This window comes from Mugil cephalus, chromosome 19 (genome assembly GCF_022458985.1).
Source record: "Mugil cephalus isolate CIBA_MC_2020 chromosome 19, CIBA_Mcephalus_1.1, whole genome shotgun sequence".
NCBI lineage: Eukaryota > Metazoa > Chordata > Actinopteri > Mugiliformes > Mugilidae > Mugil > Mugil cephalus.
In genome coordinates this window covers 4215670-4235316 of record NC_061788.1, presented here as the reverse complement: position 1 = coordinate 4235316, position 19647 = coordinate 4215670, and the positions used below count along the sequence as shown (strand labels likewise).

At 43.2% G+C, this 19647-nt stretch overlaps 1 protein-coding gene across 5 annotated transcripts in view; it reads left to right on the top strand.

Moving 5' to 3' along the window:
* The window catches only part of erbin (erbb2 interacting protein), a 52063-nt gene that overhangs the window by 29054 nt on the left and 3362 nt on the right, over positions 1-19647 (top strand). For 3 of the 5 annotated variants that reach the window (XM_047569834.1, XM_047569832.1, XM_047569833.1), the window contains 22 exons: positions 573-651; positions 743-832; positions 2060-2116; positions 4478-4541; positions 4715-4789; positions 5446-5590; positions 6603-6675; positions 8127-8256; positions 8388-8503; positions 8735-8804; positions 10151-10250; positions 11571-11692; positions 12817-12990; positions 13107-13283; positions 13376-13493; positions 13587-13773; positions 13884-15387; positions 15673-15816; positions 17462-17518; positions 17608-17775; positions 19350-19442; positions 19533-19607. In XM_047569834.1, the coding sequence (XP_047425790.1) occupies positions 573-651; positions 743-832; positions 2060-2116; positions 4478-4541; positions 4715-4789; positions 5446-5590; positions 6603-6675; positions 8127-8256; positions 8388-8503; positions 8735-8804; positions 10151-10250; positions 11571-11692; positions 12817-12990; positions 13107-13283; positions 13376-13493; positions 13587-13773; positions 13884-15387; positions 15673-15816; positions 17462-17518; positions 17608-17775; positions 19350-19442; positions 19533-19607 (3818 nt within the window). The remainder of the gene's footprint in view (positions 1-572; positions 652-742; positions 833-2059; positions 2117-4477; positions 4542-4714; positions 4790-5445; positions 5591-6602; positions 6676-8126; positions 8257-8387; positions 8504-8734; positions 8805-10150; positions 10251-11570; positions 11693-12816; positions 12991-13106; positions 13284-13375; positions 13494-13586; positions 13774-13883; positions 15388-15672; positions 15817-17461; positions 17519-17607; positions 17776-19349; positions 19443-19532; positions 19608-19647) is intronic. The other 2 variants (XM_047569835.1, XM_047569836.1) reach the window with 2 other exon arrangements.

The following is a 19647-nucleotide window of genomic DNA, read 5'->3' as shown; positions in this document are numbered from 1 at the left end:
GGAGGATGCATCCTCAGCAAAAAAAAAAAAAACCGTCTCATGGGCAGAGAACGCTTTAGAGAGGCAGCTCTAATATAAATTAATGAGGGCAGAGGCAGCCCTAGATTAAACAAACGTTGAAGGATGCGTTGGTGTTTTTCAAGAAGCAGAGCTGCACGTGCCGTCCTAAGTAGCTTATACCTAAGTGTTGCGGACACAAAACAAAGTAGGTGGAAATAAACCTCGCCACTCGGTCACATCCTCCCTCTCGCAGTCTGCACGCCCGTGGATGTTTGGCGAGAGCTGGCAGACTATCACTCAGAGGGCTTTTTTTTTTCTTCTTCTTCCTCTCCTGCTCTTTTCATTGTGTCACAGCGAGCGCCCCGTCTCTGCGGTTGTTTAGAAAGTAGAAGGCGCACAGAGCACACAGAGTTCAGACCGAGAGCTGCCCTGCTTGTACTCAAACCCATCCACCTGTGTTTTAAACATGTGTGTGCGAGATGACCTCACGTCATCGCGTCGCCTGCTTCGCTTTGTCTGGAGACGTTTATGTGGATGAGAAAAGACGTTAATACGTTTTTATTCCTCTTCAGGTATCCAGGAGTTTCCAGAAAACATCAAGAACTGCAAAGTCCTCGCTATCGTAGAAGCCAGCGTGAACCCTATATCCAAGTGAGTGCAGCTCTCCCGGTTAACTACACTTTGACTCGCTGTTGCGTGACTAACGCTGAGTGTTGTTGTTTTTTTTTTTTTGTGTTGTCAGGCTCCCAGAAGGCTTCACTCAGCTCCTGAGTCTGACGCAGCTCTACCTGAACGATGCCTTCCTGGAGTTCTTACCAGCCAGCTTCGGCAGGTCAGCTCCACTCCACTCTCTGCTCTGTTTGTTTGGATGCGGAGGAAAGTTGTTTTATAGTGCGAAATGTGCAGGCAGCCTGTGGTTTCTGAGAGTGTGCGTCGGTATAAAGCCACATGCGGTAGTTGATGGGGTCGTGACACCGACTTTCGCTGTGAGTGCAGGAGTGTAACGTACTTCTGGTTGGACAAAACAGTGAGAACTGGAGGAAGCAACACACTCAAAACACATTTATTATTATTATTATTATTATTATTTCTATTCAACATACACCGATCAGCCGTAACATTATGACTAGTTATGAGAAGTTCTGCTGGGAAACTACACGTGTTTATTTATGCTTCGTTGATAACGATACCACTTGAAGTCCTTGGTTGTTTGTTGAGAACTTCCCACTGTCTCTGCTGTTTTAGTCTGACATTCAGAACAAGAAACAGCTGCAGAGGAAAGCGTTTGCTGCACTTATTATAGAATCAATCGGGGGGCTGTTTGAAATATTTCTGCATTTTAACAAGACCCCGTTGAATATATTCCTCCACAGAGGTTATAATTAAGGATGCTCTCACACCTGGTTTAGAGTGTTTTCCTCCCAGGTTGGTTCATTTTGGGCTCTGTTTTTAGAACAAATCAGACTAAGACCAGAGAAATTCACAACAATACGACCAACACATTCCTGTAAAATCACATGAAGCATCTTGTGACAGTTCAGTGTTCTGCTGGACCTGGCTGTTATTTAGACATGTAGCATCCACCTAGACCAGACCAGGGACCCCCCACCCCGTAGAAATGAGACTCCTAGACTCCCACACTAACAAGCACGGGACACTCCCTCAGAAGAACGTGGTCATAATGTTATGCCTGATCAGTAACAGAGCTCACTTAAAGGGGATTTGAGCCAGTTTCTGTATTCATGTCTCTTTATTAATTTGCTGCGCTTCCTGTTTCATGAATGTGATTTTTTAAGATGCCTTTGATTAAATGCCATCAGACCAGTGTGATTAGTCACAGCTTTTCACCGTCTCCAGTTTACACAACACTTAGTGTTCTACCTTCTGATGACACAAAACAAGTAACACGAGGCTCCCGCGTCAGCGTCTGTTCCCTTTGCAAACTTCCTTGTTGGCACTTAAAATGTCAGAGAAAATTGCATCAGGTGTTAAGGTTTGTTGCGTGAAAGGAGTGATTGTGTCGCTGACTTTTTTTTTTTGTGTGTGTCTCTGGTTGCAGGTTGACTAAGCTACAGATCTTGGAGCTGAGGGAGAACCAGTTGAAGATGTTGCCAAAGTAGGTGGTTTCTACATTTTAGACTTAGAGATTTATTATTATTATCATTATTATCATTATTATTTTTATTATTATTATTATAGATTAGACACTGAGGGTTTTATTCTTTTTATTTTTATTTATTTTATTTTTTTCATTTATCTGAGTCTGAGTTATCTGAATAATAATAATAATAAAATAAAATAATACAAGTTATTTATATATATGGTATATAAAGATGTGCAGATTTACAAGAAATACAAGGATATTGTCTTGAAAACCATCAGTAAGAAGAAAAATAATAATAATAATAAATCAGTAATTTAATTTTTAATTTAATTTAAACACTAATAATAAAATAATAAAATATGAATTACAATTATTGTTATTTGTTATTATTATTGCAATGTGATATAATAATTGTAACTATTATTATTGTTATTATTAAATAGTATAAATTAATCCTATTGTACAAGATTATGTACAATTTACAAGAAATAAATGAAGTATTGGAAGGATATTGTCTTGAAAACCACCAGTAAGAAAAAAAAACGGAATAAGACTTTAATTTAATTAAAATGCTAATAATAACCATAATAATAAAGTGATATAAGCTTATCTTATAAGTGTAAATATTCACTAAATGCAGTGGAAGGACGATGATAAGTTGCAGAAATATCGACATGAATAAGATGGATAGATTTTCCATAGAGCAAACACACACACACACACACACACACACACACACACACTCACACACACACACTCACACACACACAGAGGAGCAGAGGATATTCATGTTTCATGAAGCGTGTCAAGAGTTTTTTACCCAGACGTCCCCGTCCCCCCTCCCTCCCTCCCTTTACAGGGTTGCGCCGTCCTCCATCCTGCCTCTTTTTTCTTTCTTCCTTTTTTTTTTTTTTTTGTGGCAGATTCTCCGTCCGCTTTCTCTAAAGCGAAGTATTAAATTCCAGCGTGTTACATAAGAGCCCCGTTCCCTCGGCCGCTCGCTGTGACAGGTTTTATAATCCTCCGCTGAGACGGCGGCGAGGGATGTTTCACTGTTAAAAAGAGAAAAGTAAAAAAAAGAGGGGGGGGGCGCTGGGAGGCTACAAACGCTCCACAAATATTAGAGGAGGCTCCAGGTGATGATGGAGGAAGTCTTTTCTTATTATTGGCTGTCCGTCGCATTTCATCTGCAAAACGGCCTTTTCTTTTTTTATCTTTTCGTTTCCTTTTGTCATCTCTCGTGCTCTCTCTCTAGTATTGTTATTATGTTTTTTTTTTTTTTTTGGACTCACGTGCCAGTAGCCGGTGTATAAAGTGCAGCGCCTGGAGCTCAGAGCGGATCCTCTCCTCTCGCTGTGTGTGTGTTTACGTGACGGAGGCCAGAACCTGTTAAAGCCTGGAGCCCCGACAAAAGAAAGGGCCTAATGATCGGGAGCGTCGCCAGAGCAACGCACAAGCATCTCTGGGACGTAAACAAATGAGTTTCGTGCACAAAAGGGAGGGGGGGCGCAGTAGAAGTCTTTTCAGGGGGCTTCCATATAGAAAGTGCTGCCCCCTTTTTTTCTTTTTCCACCCCCCCCTCCCTCCCTCCCAGTGCATAGACACTGAGCATGCATGAGTTTCCTCACCACTCACAGGGTCATAAGCCTTCGCTTTCTAGACGAGCCAGCGCAGCTCAGCTCAGCTCAGCTCTGTGCTTCTTTTACCAGGTTTGACACAAGAATGTGGCCAAAGCTGGTCCGTGCCCAGTTTAACGGTCACGATTTTCACATCAGCCCCCGAGAGTTTGCATCACATATTTATAATTTGAGCCACGCTCTGGGTTCACGAGGGGGCACCTAGAGACTACAACAGCGGCCTCGGCTTTCCATTTCCTGCACTGACTCGTGTTTTAAGTTCATCCCTGGTCATCACAGGTTCTCCACTTTACCCCCTTTCACCGTCTCTGAGGAGATAGCGATGCATATCTCTCATATCTCCCCTTTCCTGTTCTCTGATCTATTGTATAAGCAGTTGAGAATCCTATTTTTTTATTTATTTATCCATTTGCTTGTTGACAGCGTAGCAGAGAACGTGAGCCTCTGACCTGAATGCGGAGTCTGGCTCGAGCGCGCGCACGTGTCACATTTTCCATTATTTAAAGCATATTTCTATCACGCCCGAGGTATTTATTTCCTCATCAAGTTATTGGGGGTGGGAGGAGCGGAGGCAACATAAAAATATATATTCAAATTACAAACGCGGCCCACGCGGCTTCTCAGGGGGATTTTAAAATTTCCAACACAGGTTTCGTCATATTTTTGTGGTTTGATGTAACCCTCGGATTTATTTATCTATTTATTTACTTACATTTTTGTGTGCGTGTGTCTACAGAAGCATGCAGAAGCTCACGCAGCTGGAGAGATTGGACCTGGGGAGTAATGAGTTCACTGAAGTGGTGAGTGTGTCAGTCTGTCAGAGCTCGAGGGCTCCACCTCCTCCTCCACCTCCTCCTCCTCCACCTCCTCCTCCTACTTCATTAATCAACTTAAAAAAGATAAATACGTGGCTTTGTTTTTAGCCTCATACATACACAAACCCCGTCACTTAACCTCCTCTCTCCTCCTGCAGCCTGAGGTGTTGGAGCAGCTTTCTGGAATCAAGGAGCTGTGGATGGACGGCAACAGACTGACGTTTTTACCTGGGGTACGATTCGCTGTCACTCCTGCACATCGGAGCGAAACAGTTTCACTTTTACGTCACTGTTTGAAAACTGCAGGCGTTCGGGTTTTGCGGATGTTCTGGTCGCATTTAGAAAACGAATCGGCGGCCGTCAAGTCGTTATTTTCCCCCAAACATAATGAATAATGCAGTGTAAACAGTCGAGGTTTTTTTTTTTTCCCCATCCAAATGCCCGGCTTGTTTGTAACTGGGTCATAATTAAAGCATTAGTTCTGCTGCCAGCGTTTCTACGGCATCAGCTGTAATCACAGTCTGGCCTTCTGGAAGCACCGATATCCATTAATCATCACATTAAACCAAAAGCACAAACCGTTTTTCTTCGTACACCTTTTAGGACGTAGGTCTTCAACAGGTGCAGAATCGTTGCTTGATTAGACATTTTTCATACACTTTGTTTTCAGTTTTCTCCCACAAATTTAAAATTCTTTAAATACACAGTAACTCGAATCCAACATATTTTAGTAAAGAGATGAGATACAGCTTAATATTGAATGAAAAAGTTTAATATAAGACCCGTATAGTAGGAAGGGGGATCAATGCTTAATGTCCTGCTTTAGAATAACATCACGTCTAGACACAGTGTTTGTGTTGACGTCTCTTTTTTCTTTTTTTCTGTCCAGATGTTGGGGACGCTGAAACAACTGGTGTATCTGGATGTGTCGAAGAACAGCCTGGAGATGGTGGACGAGCAAATCTGCGGCTGCGAGAGCCTCCAGGACCTTCTGCTCTCCAACAACACGCTCACACAGCTGCCCGGCTCCATCGGTGAACATCACAACTCACACACAAACACAGCTTATTTCACGCTTTTGTTTGTTTTTTTAATAACTTAGTGGTAGTTATAATATCATATTTGGCAAACGTGTTTATTTCTTAGCAAATTTTGATATTTCAAACTCCCATAATGCTCCAGTTTTACACTGTGTAACTCAAGTTGTTACGTTGTTACCATTAACAACTGTTGTTACCGTTTAGATTATTGAAAGTATGTCAGTTTTTTAAATCAAATACAAAAACACTGTCGTATAAAGGGTTGAAAGTCAGAAAATAATCAAACTTTTAGTATTTATGATTAGTACTGAAGTGGATTAAAAGGTTTATGTTAAAAAAAAAAGAGTAAAAAAATGTTTACAAATGCTATTTTTAGGGCGTTTTTGCACCTTTGTCCCTTAATGGCAACAACGTAACAATTTTAAAATCCTGTATGAGGCTTAAAGAGCTCAATCAATTTTTAATTTCTATGTTTAATCCTCTGTTGAGTTTCCGGGAGCTAAAAGTAGCTAAAAGACATTTGTATAAACAGCAAACATGCACCATCTTTAAAAAACAAAAAAGAAATCATTCTTTAAATATTCATAACAGAAGAGGAAGTAATGAGCTGTGCTTCTCTGTGTCTTTACTATTGTTCATTTCTTAATGGACCGATGGGAATAAATAGGAGGAACTTTAATTAAATGTGCATCAAACTGTGGACTTCACATTTATTAGTTTTTTTTTCTTTCAGATTTTATATTATTGTATTTATAGTCACCGATTCCTTTTCTAATGAAATCAGATGAGTCCACTGCTGTCGATATCAGGCTTGATTACTACCAAACCTATTACTGTATCAGTGACGTTATGAATGAATCTAATTACCTGCTATAATGGATATTTCTCTGTGTGGCTGCAACAACAAGTGCTAATCAATACGCTGCCCTGAGCCGCTGTATTCATCTCTCTAATCCGATCATTCTGTTTCCCCCCCTTCACTTCCTTCGCCAATCCGTCTTTCCAGGCTCCTTGAAGAAACTGACTGCACTGAAAGTGGACGAGAACCAGCTGATGTACTTGCCGGACTCCATCGGAGGGTGAGCGGGGGAAAAAAAAAAGCTCTAATATCGGCCCAAATAAACCCCTGAGATCAGAGCGGATTATTTTAATTTATTTTTTTTATATCCTCGCTCCACTGATCTCATAGAACGTCTGTCTGGATAAATCAGATATTCCCGTAAAAACATAATGTGTTCCGGCCGTGGGTTTGTTTTGGAGGGTAATCTTTAAGTTTAATGACCCTCAGACGCAAAACACCCGTAGATTAAATGAGGCCTTTCTCACTCAGGTGAGTCCCTCAAAGAGATGAACCTGAATTTTATTTAATTAGTTCATTCCAGCATCAATTATCTCTTATGTTAGAACCAGTTTCCTTGTGTAGTTTGACACAGATTATGTCACAAAGCTCATGATTAAGCTTAATCCTATACCAAGGATTTTAGCTTTGGCTTTTTTTACTCCCCAGTTATATATAGCCAATTTTTTTTATTATTATTATTGTTATTATTGTTGTTTTCCCCTGGTTTTGTATTGAGCAAGCAGAGGGTTAAATGTTTTGGAGTTTGCAACACGTTTTCTCTCCACGAGGTCAGACTCCCTTGTTTCGTTCATACAAATCCCCTGAGTGCATTTTTTATTTATTTTTTTTATTATTATTATTGTTCAGCAGAAAAATCTCTGGCCGCAGTGCACTCCTGTGTCGCCGTATTTTAAATAAATTATGACGCTACGAAGCTTTTGGGACACTTTAAAAGTTCCTGTGAGTGGCCACACATTGGATTATGCATGACTTTATATAATGTAAATATCTAAAATTAGCTTAGACCTTATTACACTTCATTGACTTGGTCACAGTAGCTCGGTTGCACTCACAAAAAAAAAACGAAATAAAAAGGTAAATAAACAAATAAAATACAACAGTTTAAACAAAAGACATTGTTTATCTGTATTTCCTTATCGCAGTAGCACAGAATTAGGTGTGAGAAAGAATATACAAAAAAAGGGAGTTTGTGCAAGATAAGGCAAAACAAGAAGCAGATTATTGTGCAAGAAGAATCTCTGTAAAGTTGTACGACAACCAGTTATTTATTAGTGCAAATAAAGAGCAAGTAAATTAGGAGAAATAATATGTTTGATGAACTATCCTTCAAAACAAAATGAGATTTCTTAAGAAAAATAAGTGAAATTTGGGCTCATTGCTGTCTTCTGTTTAGTCCTGTGTCTCAGAGTTGTCTTCTGTCCCCTCTCTTATTGAGACATATTAAGGATATCAGTTATTCATTGGTTGAAAAGAAATCGCAGTCTTCCCAGTAATTTGAAGTCTGCCTCGAGTGGCCACGTTAGGAACTACACTTCGACATTAACTTCCCCTTCTTAAGCCTCAGAGGTTCACGGCAACTTTCATTTACAAAGTGACCAATTAGACCAATGTTAATACTTATATTAACACCACATTATTAAAAAATGCACGTCTCTCTCTGTTCGTTAGGCTGACGTCTATAGATGAGCTGGACTGCAGCTTCAACGAGATCGAAGCTTTGCCTTCTTCCCTCGGCCAGTGCGTCAACATCCGAACCTTCGCTGCTGATCACAACTTCCTCACCCAGCTTCCCCCCGAGGTGAGTGTTCACATTACAGCGGCGGCCTGAATGTGTTTTGTCTTGTCCACGTGCTCGGCTTCCACAGCTAGCATCGTTGTTGTCGTTGTTGTTGTTGAGTCCTCGGTTTGTTGTCCCCCCTCCGTGCACAGATGGGCAACTGGAAGAATGCAACCGTGCTGTTTCTACATTCCAACAAGCTGGAGTCTTTGCCTGAGGAGATGGGCGACATGACGAAGCTGAAAGTCATCAATCTGAGCAACAACAAGTGAGTCTGGACGATCGGGGTCAAATGTAGTTGTTTTTGTAGACGGAGTTAAACCCATTTCCTGCTCTGAATTCTAAACTGTGAAGATTTACTGGATTATATTTGAGAAATGCTACTTTTTATTACGTTTTGCATCAATTAAACATGAAAATAATTCAACATAATCATTCCAAGCTGCTTCTCTGTGTGAAATACAACCTGCTCTGATTGATATTTCTCTCCGCGCTGCAGGTTGAAGAACCTCCCCTACAGTTTTACTAAACTTAGCGAGATGACTGCCATGTGGCTGTCTGAGAATCAGGTAAGACCTGCATGTGTTATTTATAAAGGTCTCGCAGGAGGCGACCACAATGGCGGCGGCTTACGTGACTCGCTGCAAACTGTGGCTGTAAATCAAGAAGCTAGGCCAGGGAGCTCACAGGAAAGCCCATCTAACATGCACCAAAACCACTTCCAGGACATTTGAGCTAAACATGCCAGATGGTAACGCAGGTCAGACTCTCTGACACCTTAAACTCTTTGTCAGAAAACCTTGAGGCTTGTTTAAGGAGAGCGAAGGTGGCGTTTCTGGACAATAACCCTGGAAGAGCGCTGGCAAAAATTCTTGAAATTTGAACTTTTGAGTTAGAGGAGGAGGAGGAGGAAACGTTTGGTTAGAAGATGGGTTTTCAGTATGCGAAGGCGCGATAAGGTGCGAGGAGACTCTGTGGGAGTGTATCCGTGCAGGGCCGTGTTTGCTTTGTCCAACTTCATAAAATATTTCCAGATTTCAGTCTTGACTCTCGCTGCACTCTGAAATCAATTATTCATGCCTTTACCTCCTCCTGGCCGGACTCCTCCGAAGCTTAAAAACGCCTTGAAATATTGTTCCCTGGAAAACTGCAGCCATTTCAAAATGCTGCAGAAAAAAATCGTAGAATCGGCCGTGGAGGAAGCCGTCATCTCTGATGTGTCCCGGCCTCCAGGGCCACGAATCTCAAAATAAATAAATAAATAAAAAAAAATAAATCGAATGTACATGTTTTTCCTCTCACCATGTTTTTGCAGATTTCTCTTTAGAGATTTCTGAAGAAATGGTGCAAGTTTTTCCAAAATTTATTTATTTTTATTTATCTAGTGCAGTGTCTCTGCAGCCTGCACTGATCAGCCACAACATTAAAACCACTGAAGGGGAGAGATGAGTAACATTGACCACCATCTTGAGACAAGGCAATGTCCTTGGATGTTATTTAGCAAGATATAAAGAGAGTTAGTTTGCACCAAGTGCATGTAGCTACAGTAGGTTGTAGGTAGGTTAAACACTTAAGACGGGATTTTAGAAATGTCATTCTCAGTATTTTGCAACGGTTCCAATGAGTAAATCTATCCATAAATGTATTATATAATTTCATTTCTGTTTCTAAGTCGTTCCATATATTTACACCCTTTAGTGTTGCACGTCTTCATCTTGCATTGCTTTGTTTTTGTGAACATGCTAATCCCTCTTAGCTGATATTGACTCACTCTGGCCTTTCTACGTTTTCTTTCCTGCAAAGTCAGACTCTCTCTGAGCCCCCGAGTCTTAGACAAAAGGCCACTGACTGCACATAGATAATACACCCAAACCTACTTGTTTTTTATTATTATTATTGTCTTCCTCTCCCACAGTCAAAGCCCCTGATCCCTCTCCAGAAAGAGGAGGACGCCGAGACTCACAAAACCGTGCTGACAAACTACATGTTCCCCCAGCAAACCAGGACGGAGGACTGTGAGTACTCGACTCGACGCACAAACGCTCCTCTTTCACATTCACGCATGAGTCATTTGGCAGAACGGCAACAGTTTCTGACCACTCCTTCGCTTAATGACTTTTTCTTCGATGAATTTTCGACGTCACAAAGGCAACAAGTGCCATCTTCATCCCGGCAGAAGCTAAATGCATATTTTATTCCTCGTCACCCGAGGCTGCGCGAGAAACTCTAGTCGCCGTCTCCTTGTCAAGCATCTGTTTGTTGGGTTGGGTTTCTCATTACGCTGGATAGCTCGCTCTGACCCCATTCCACCTGAGCTCGGGAGTAATTAGTGGGTTAAGATCTACGTGAAACGCCCATTAGCCAACACCTTGGGGTTTTTTGAGGCGACGTCAGAGACGTCCCACGAGTCCTTTACTGTCCGAGTTAATCTAAACCTAAAGAGCTTCCTCTTGTTTCCCTCCTGTTTTCCTGGGAAGCTGGAATTCGTCAGAGCCCGACTGCAGTTATTATATTTTACAACTTGTTGATACAGAAAGCACACACACACACACACACACACACACCAGGTGACTCATATTATCCACTGTGCATTCACGCTCCTGCATGGCGTGTTAGGTTGAACCAGAGTTCTCGATACGATCTGCCCACAGCTGAGGTTGGCTGAGAACCAAATTAAGCTTATCAGAAGGTTCAGCTACATGGTACCGAACACTCTGCACACACCAAGTTTCTCTTCACTTTCTAAATCGAGAGGTTAGGAGCTTTTTGAACACAGGAAACCGCGCTGATTTGCACTTTAAAGCGTCAGCAGCAGCTTTAAACGGCGCGTGTGCATCCTCAAATCGGCTTTTATTTTACAAAAATCTTTTCGATTCCAGACACAACAGAGTGAAGTTTTGCAGGGTAAGGTGAGGCAAACGAAAGCAAAACTTCCCCTGCAGACATGAAACTCTCTTCATGGCCGCAATCGTCTGATTTCCCTCTTGCAAACACACAGAAGTTTTACAGAGGCGACGGTGAAAAAGCGACACGTTAAACGTATTTTCTGCATTTTCTGAATGAGCTGCATTTATTTTAAAGCCTTTAAATTAACCGTGGTATCAAATTAAAGCAAAATACTCTCACTACATGATTTTTTTTTTCTTGGGTTGTTTTGGAGTTTAAGGGGTTAACTCCTGATTTACAAGTTCCTCCACAGCTCCCTCCAGTTCCAGCTCCCCGTTGTCTGTGCGCCACCTTGTGGTCAGAGTCAAACCTGTATCAACCAAGGTGCTTGAAGAAAACTTTAATTAAAAAAAAAAAAAAACTAATAAACACATGAATTTTGATTGCAGACATTCCCAACTCGGACTCGGAGAGCTTCAACCCGGCTCTGTGGGAGGAGCAGCGCAAACACCGAGCTCAGGTGGCCTTCGAGTGCGACGAGGACAAGGACGAGAGAGAGACGCCCCCGAGGGTTAGTCGCACTCATTTGTTTCTGTTCACTTAACTGGGAAATGAGCACAAAAAAAACAACAACGGCAGCAGCGGTGGCATGGTTTAACGAAAACGCCTCGGAAGTATTTCTTGGCAACGAATTTTTTCCCCCTTTTTGTTGTCGTTTCATGTGAAAAGTCTCTCATTTACGATGTCGTGCTACGTTTCCAACACGAAGCAGGGGAGGAATGTTAATCTAGTCATGATGGCTGATGATGTTTCTCAAAGAAATACAAAAAGAATCCGATATTTCTTTAACCCAGTTGAAATCTTTCCATCTGAACAGTTTGCAGAATATAACTTAATGAAGTGAGTGGTTTGCATCCAGTCTGCTAAACACAAATATAACAAGTCATTCACGATCAAGATGGGGATTCCCTTCTGGAATTTTTTTTACCCCACGTGGAGAAAAACATGATCAGAAAAGCTGGATTTATTCCAACCAGAGACAAACCATCTGGTTATGAGGAGCTGATATTAAAACTCCTTCTGATCGGATCGTTCTGCTCTGACTGAGACGTTTTTATTCTGAATATTAATTAAATGTTTGTGGTCTTATCGGTGCTGCAGTTATCTGGGTGGAAACTTGCAAACAGACACTGCGACACAGCTAATGATGCTGTCAGTATTTATTATTAATCTTCTGATTAGTTGGTAAATTAAGAATATTTATTATTTATTTATTCATTTATTTTATTGTTGTCTGGTAAGAAAATTTGTGGCTACATCATCATGGAACCTCATGATTTAAAGATAAACACTCCTCTGCTTTTGGTACCAAAATATTACGTTGTCTTGTTTATCATTATGGATTCAGACTGTAGATAATTTAAAGAAGTGTCATGAACCGATGAGAGATGTCTAGCGTATGTGGTGGTTTCCATCTTAATGCAGTCATTCTCTTTGCGTCGTTGTGGTGTATTTAAAGACGGTTTAAAATACGGATATAGGATAAAAAAAATAAGGATATAGCAGATACAGTCTGCTGCTGGGGTGCAGGTTTACAGTCTCGTACCACGTGCATGAAAGTCCCTGGTTTGGACACAACTATCCAGTATCTTCACGGGCTCTAATCTTTATATGCATGTGTCCGTGTTCGTGCAGGAGGGGAACCTGAAGCGGTACCCGACACCGTACCCAGAGGAGCTGAAGAACATGGTGAAGACGGCCCAGTCGGTGGCTCACAGGCTGAAGGAGGACGAGTCGGGCGACGAGTCGGGGAAAGATCCAAAACCTGCAGAGAGGAACCACATCGGCGTGCAGGACGTGGGAGTTAAGGTCGGCTTAGTATAGAAAAAAACAAATCAGCCACTTTCATTTCTGTCGTCTCTTTAGTTCCTCTTTAATTTTTAATTCATAACTGAGCTCATGGGTTTTTTTTTGTTTGTGTGCAGGTGATTGAGACCCCCTGTTCCAACGGCGTCTCAACAGACCCTCAAGTTTCCTCCAACTCGTGTCTCCAGAATTCCTCCACAACTGAATCAAAAGACACTTCTGAGTCTTACAGCTCCCAAAGAATCCCACTGAAATCCTCAGAGGGCTCCATGATGAACCACGAGGACACTCTGGAGGTAGACGGCCTGAAGCGAACCTGCAACAAATACAGAAAGAGCACCACTGAGGTTTGATAGAAATTAAACGAGAGCGTTGTCTCTGTGTTCAGGACTCTGAGGAGCTGTCGGATGAAGAAGACGAGATGAAGGTAGCGGAGATGCGACCTCCTCTTATTGAGATCTCCATCAACCAGCCTAAAGTAGTGACTTTAAGTAAGGACAAAAAAGGTAACGAGTTTCGTTTGAGACGTTAACGGTGAAAGATTTTATGTAAAAACGAGAGAGTGCGGATGAACTGACGTTGATGTTTCTGCTTGACAGACGACGGGAAAGACGCAGACTCTTTGCTGGACGACACGGTTGCCAACAGCAACCAGAACAACAGCAACTGCTCGTCGCCGTCGCGCATGTCCGACTCGGTGTCTCTGACCACGGACAGCAGTCAGGACAACTCCCTGTGCACGCCTGAGCGAGAGGCTAAGATGCCGTTCCTCCTTCCAAAAAGCCGGTTAGTTCACTTCTTGAATATTATATTAAAAAAAATAAGAAGAAGCATGTTCCTTGTTCTTTTATTCAGCAAAATGTGACATTTTCTTGCGATAAATGCGCTCGTTTCAGGCAAGAAGACGAGAACATGAACCAGCCTAAAGACACCACCCCTCTGCTGCATAACGGCAACGGCTCGGAGACGTCCCTCCAGGCTCTGTTGAAGTCCCAGCAGACGCCGCCGGAGAAGATGGGCGACTACGACCTGTCGATGGAAGCCCGACTGGCGTTCATCGAGAAGGGGATAAACAACGGCATGGGAGACGCTTACACCAAGTGGGACCAGATCAACATGAACGTGACCAAGCTGCAGACGGACAACATGGTCCAGCTGGGCGACCTGGACAAAACCAAGAATGGCTCGGTGGCCGTGGGGGACTTGAACGGCAAGCAGCAGGGTTACGGCAACGACAATGTGGATCATTTGCAGAACGGAAACCAGCCGGCCGGGGGCGACTGCGTCGGCCAAGCCGTGAGACTGGAGACGTCCGCGGTGCAAGTGGCGTCGACGGGCGTGACGGCCAACAGCGACATGTCCCTGTCTCGCAGCACGGAGGAGCTGTCTCCGGAGAGAAGGTGCCACCCCCCGCAGGTGATGAAGTCTCACAGCATCAGCAACATGGAAACGGGGGGAATGAAGCTGTACTCGTTCGACGGGGATGACGAGTCCTATGAAATGGCAGCGATGACCAGAATGGCGGGGGCCGGCCCGGGCCTGGGAAGTCAGGGCCAGAGCATCGTCAGGAGCAAGTCAGCGGGTCAGCTACTCAATGACCAGACTCTCCTGGTCTACCCCGGCTCTTCAGCATCCTCCTCGGACCTCCTCTCTTCTTCTAAGCCTCCTGTCAGCACCAGCAGATATGCAGTTTCCTCCGGCATGGCCATGGGAATGCCCCCTCCTCAGTACAACGTACAGTACACGAGCAGCGCCGTGCCGAAGGATGGCCTCTGGTCTCAGAGGACGCCCATGCCGCCAGAGCACCAAGGCTACCTCCCTCCTCCCCCGCACTCGCTAGCCAACACCAATTACTCGAACCGTAATCAGGCGCCTCCGTACCCTCTGCAGCCCCAGCAGAGGGGGCCCCCCATGGCTCCCAAACCGCCCGTGGACATGTGGGCTAAAGAGAGACTTCACTCGACAGGTGGCCAGCCGAGAAGCAGCACTCTGCAGAGGCAAAGCAGCAGCGCCTCCACGACCTCCATGGGCGACCCGAGGCGCATGCAGTTCCCCGAGGGGGAGTACATGACGTACAGGGACATTCACACCCTCGCCAGGGGGCCGCTGGCCATGAGTCAGGCCGTGCACAGGCCCCTCTCGGCTCGCACTTACAGCATCGACGCGCCGGGTGCTTCCCGGCCCGTCAGCGCCAGGCCTCCGCCCCACGAGCTTCCGGAGAGGACCATGTCCGTGAGCGATTTCAACTACCAGCACAGCAGCCCCAGCAGCAGGCCCAACACCAGGGTGAAGTCCGAGCACTCGCTCCTGGACGGAGCAGGACAGGTCCCGGGGGGCCGGGTGCCGGCGGACTGGAGGGACCAGGTGATGCGGCACATCGAAGCCAAGAAAATAGAAAAGGTGAAAATGTTTTCGCTGACTTTGTGTTTGTCTTCTAATTCATTATTGAAGTTTCATATTTCTGCAAATTAAGGTCAGAATTTTTGCAGACACCTAAAGTTGGGGGGGTCAATCCTTTTACTAACCCATCTTTATGCAAGATACCCGATTCGCTGCATGTTTGTGTTTTTATTATGCCGTAAACTCCCTTTTTTGTCGTGTCTTCTGTGTCATTCCATCGTGGTGGATTGCATGGCCACCACCAACCACCACAACCGCCGCCGCCGTTTCGCTCCACGTCATCAGAGCGCGCTGTCTCGCTCCTATAATTCCAATAACTCTCCGCTGAGCTGGTCTCACTACGGCAGCTGTAGGGATATGCATGCCAGCCAAGGGTCCCTGGTGTTTAGCGCCAGGGACGGACAGCCCTACGGAGCTCTGGGCTTCTGTGTGAGTACTGCGAATACTTGTAGTTTGGCCTCGTTAGGCAGATCGTACTAAGCCAGCCCCCCCCCCCCTGCTAGTTTCACATCCTTTAGAAGATAAGGAAATGTCTGTTTCCTTCTCTCCTCGATGTTGAGAAGTGATCGCGGGCCTTCAGAAGGATCTTTCACATGTCCTTTTATAGGCAAGTGAAAGAATAACGTTTCTCAACATCAGGGTTTTTTTTGTTTTTTTTTTTCTTCTTCATCTCAAACCCTGTTTGGTGCTCGAAGTGACAAATGGATGGAGTCTAGTTTTTTGTGTTTCTCTTCTTCATTGAAACGGAGATGTTTTAAAAGAGGTCATAAAGCGGCAGCCTCGACTTAAACCGCTTTAAAAATGGTTTAACAATCCAGGTCTGTACATAAAAGATGGACGTAGACGTAGAGATGTCACCTCCTGTTTTGTGTCCTGCCATATTTGGACAATGGAGAGGAGCAAGGGGTGGATATCTATAGATGTGTCAGTCAAACATGTACTTTACTTTGGTTTCGTCCATCTTTTATGCACAAAACATTTAGTGGAAGACGATTTGTCTGGTTATTGTTGACAACTAGGGGTGTAACGATATTAAAATTTGCATTTAAATTAAATTTACTCTGAGTGTAAATTGGTAAACTCGTGTATCGTTTAGAGGCCGGGGAGTATTGGCAAGGACTTCACGATACGTATCGCGATACTTGAGTCACGATACGATACGTATCGCGATACTTGAGTCACGATATGATACATTATTGCGATATTATGATATATTGCAATGTTCCTCATGGTTCACTAAGAAACTTTAAAATGCAGATTCAAATACATGTTGTGTGTATATATATATATATATATATATATATATATATGTACATCAGTGATAATTCATTATTAAATCAAATGATCCATTTCCAATTTATTGCACTTGCACAGAAAAGAAAGTGGTGGTGGAGGCGTGGAAGTTGTTAATGATCTTTTTTTAGATCGCAATATATTACTATATCGATATTTATTCCCCACCCTTAGTATCGTTACACCCCAATGACAACCACAAGTAGAAGAAAAAACCTTTCTGCCTTAGTTACATATAGAAACCGATCGACCTCTTTTAAAACCTCCAGCCTCTTGAACGTCATAATCAGTGTCTCTGTGCGCCATCGTCCTCCTCCCGTGATTGTAAAGCACCTCCCGAAACCTTAATTTTCTCCTCCTTTAACTGCTCTTCACATCCTCATTTTGCTCATTCCTCATCTTCGCGGCAATTTCTGATCACTTCAGAATCACTTCATACTCTCTCGAATGAAAGCGGTTTGCGGCAGGTAAGCAGCGTTTAAGTAGTGGTAGTAGTCGTTTGCGTGTAAATGATAGAGCAAGTGGGTGGTAGAATGTAGTCGGAGGAATAAAGCTGTGTCCTTCTTTAAGACTGACTTTAAAACCCGGGAGGTTAATGTTCATTAGTTCCTGTAGTTTAGTCTGTTTTTAACGTCCTAATCCGACGTGTGTTTCCCTTTTTCTTTCTTCTAAATCAACACCTCGCGCCCCGTGAAACACGTTTGTGTCGGCCATTTTTAATAGTCGGTTTTAAATGTGGTTTGAGTACAGTGTTGGTAATCGTCCCTGTTTTCCCTTTCAGGATGATATATTTGGTTCCCCAGGGCCACAAAGCTACACAATGGACCCCCACAGAAAAGTAGGTTCAATATTAACAAACTGCACCCACTTGAAAAATGGACATTGTACATTTGTGTATTAAGTCGAAGCCTACTTTTTATCCTGCAGGTGCCTTTGATGAATGGTCAGATGGGCCCTTCTGTTCGTCCCCAGATGAGCCAGTCGTCCATGGCCCGTCACCCTTCCAGAGAGCAACTCATCGACTACCTGATGCTCAAAGTGTCCCAGCAGTCTCCGGGTGCTCCTCGCGTCCCGCAAGATACGCTGCAGCAAGAGGTGAAGGATGGTGTTTGCAGGAATTACGGAGAATATGTTTGCGCTGCTGAGACAGTGATGAATGATGGACGGAGGCATCGGCTCGTTAGCTCAGTTGTTGTTGTTGCCGCCGTGCATCACCTTTGACAAGCCTCCGGTTCTTATTCTGCTGCTCCAAGTCGAGCTCAGTTCTGAATTTAGTCAGTGTGTTGTTTAGGTTTTAATTAATGAGCACTGGACCCCTTGTTTCGTTGTGTTTATGCTAAGCTAAGTCAACCTACTGCTGGCTGCAGGAAGGATCTTAAAGTGGCATTGTTTTCTCAAGTCCCCGTGTAACCGCTAGCCCCGCCCACTATTTTGCACAAGCTGTTTTGTAACCTGAGATGCTAGCTACTTCATTTTTTAGCTTATTGTTGGAGCAGTGAAGCCCATGCGCAAAAAACACTGCAGTTCATCGAGTGGCCACTTGAGGCTCCATAGGTAGCAGATCTCCCTAAACCCCCATGTTAAAAATTCCAACTTTACAGTGTTTTTAAACATATTTAGGTTTAAATTCTGCATAATTAAGGGCATTCCCGCTTTGAGTGACAGGTGTTAGCCTCAGCTAACAGGTAGCGTAGAGGTGGGCGGGTCTCGACGTCCAGGCTGCTTTAGCTCCTCCCCAACACGACCCCCATGTCCATATTTGGAGTATCCAAGTGTGGGCGGAGTAAAAATCATCCAACATGGCGACCACAGGCTCCGCCCACTGAGGGCTTCATTTTCAAGGTTCAGAATCTAGTGGGTGATGTCACGATGGGTTTGTCCATAGAATAAACAGTCAGTGGTTAAAAATTTAGTTTTTGAATGAGGAAACTCTGAGAAAGCATTTCAATGGACAAAATAATTTTTTTGTTTGTTTGTTTTTTTGCCAGTCGGGTTAATTTGTTTCTACTTCCCGCTTCACTTTCTTCAAACAATGAAATTTCACTGAACACGAGTCGTACTCGTCTGTATCTCCAAACCTCCTCATTTAACCTCATCGATTTAACTTCGATCATTTCGAACGTAACATTTCTGGGGAGGCAATAAAAATAATGTAATAAAATAAAATAAAATTTTTAAATATAAAGATGAAAACTAAATGCAGCTTTAAATAAATCAAGATGACTCACAATAAAATAATGCAGCTAATTTTTCCTCAGAGTCATTTATAGGGATAGAAATGTCTCAATGAACAGCTCTGTTGCTGCCCCCTGGTGGATGAGCAGTGTATCGCATTTCACTTATGACCCGTTTAATACAGAAGCATAAACCTCCTGTTCAAACTGGTTCAAACTGGGTCAAACTCCAAATGACCTTAAATTTAGTCCTTTAACAAGCTTCTGTTGTAATTAAATTAAATTATTGTCTCGTCTAGTTGCCATTTATTTGAAGACATATCAACTATGAGAGTTTTTCAAGTCATTGAAGCAGATATTCTTGTTACTTCCTCAAGTTTTGTCACCTGCAGTTAAAAAAAAAAAAAAAAAAAAAATGTTGGTTTCCTTCTAACGTTGGAAAATTGTGTGAGAAAAAAAAAAAAAAAAAAACTAAAATATGTGGGTGTGTTTCAGATCCGTGTGAAAGTGGAGAAGAATCCAGAGCTGGGTTTCAGTATATCAGGAGGAGTGGGAGGCCGGGGAAACCCCTTCCGACCCGATGACAATGTAAATTCACACGAAACTCGTCATTGAAGAAACGTCACTTGTTTTGCATTGGCTGCATATTTCATTTATTTATTTATCATAATTTTTTAGGGTATATTTGTGACAAGGGTCCAACCTGAGGGACCGGCATCTAAGATCCTTCAGCCTGGGGATAAAATACTGCAGGTATTCTGCTCTCTTTGCAAATACTTTCAAGTTAAAAGTT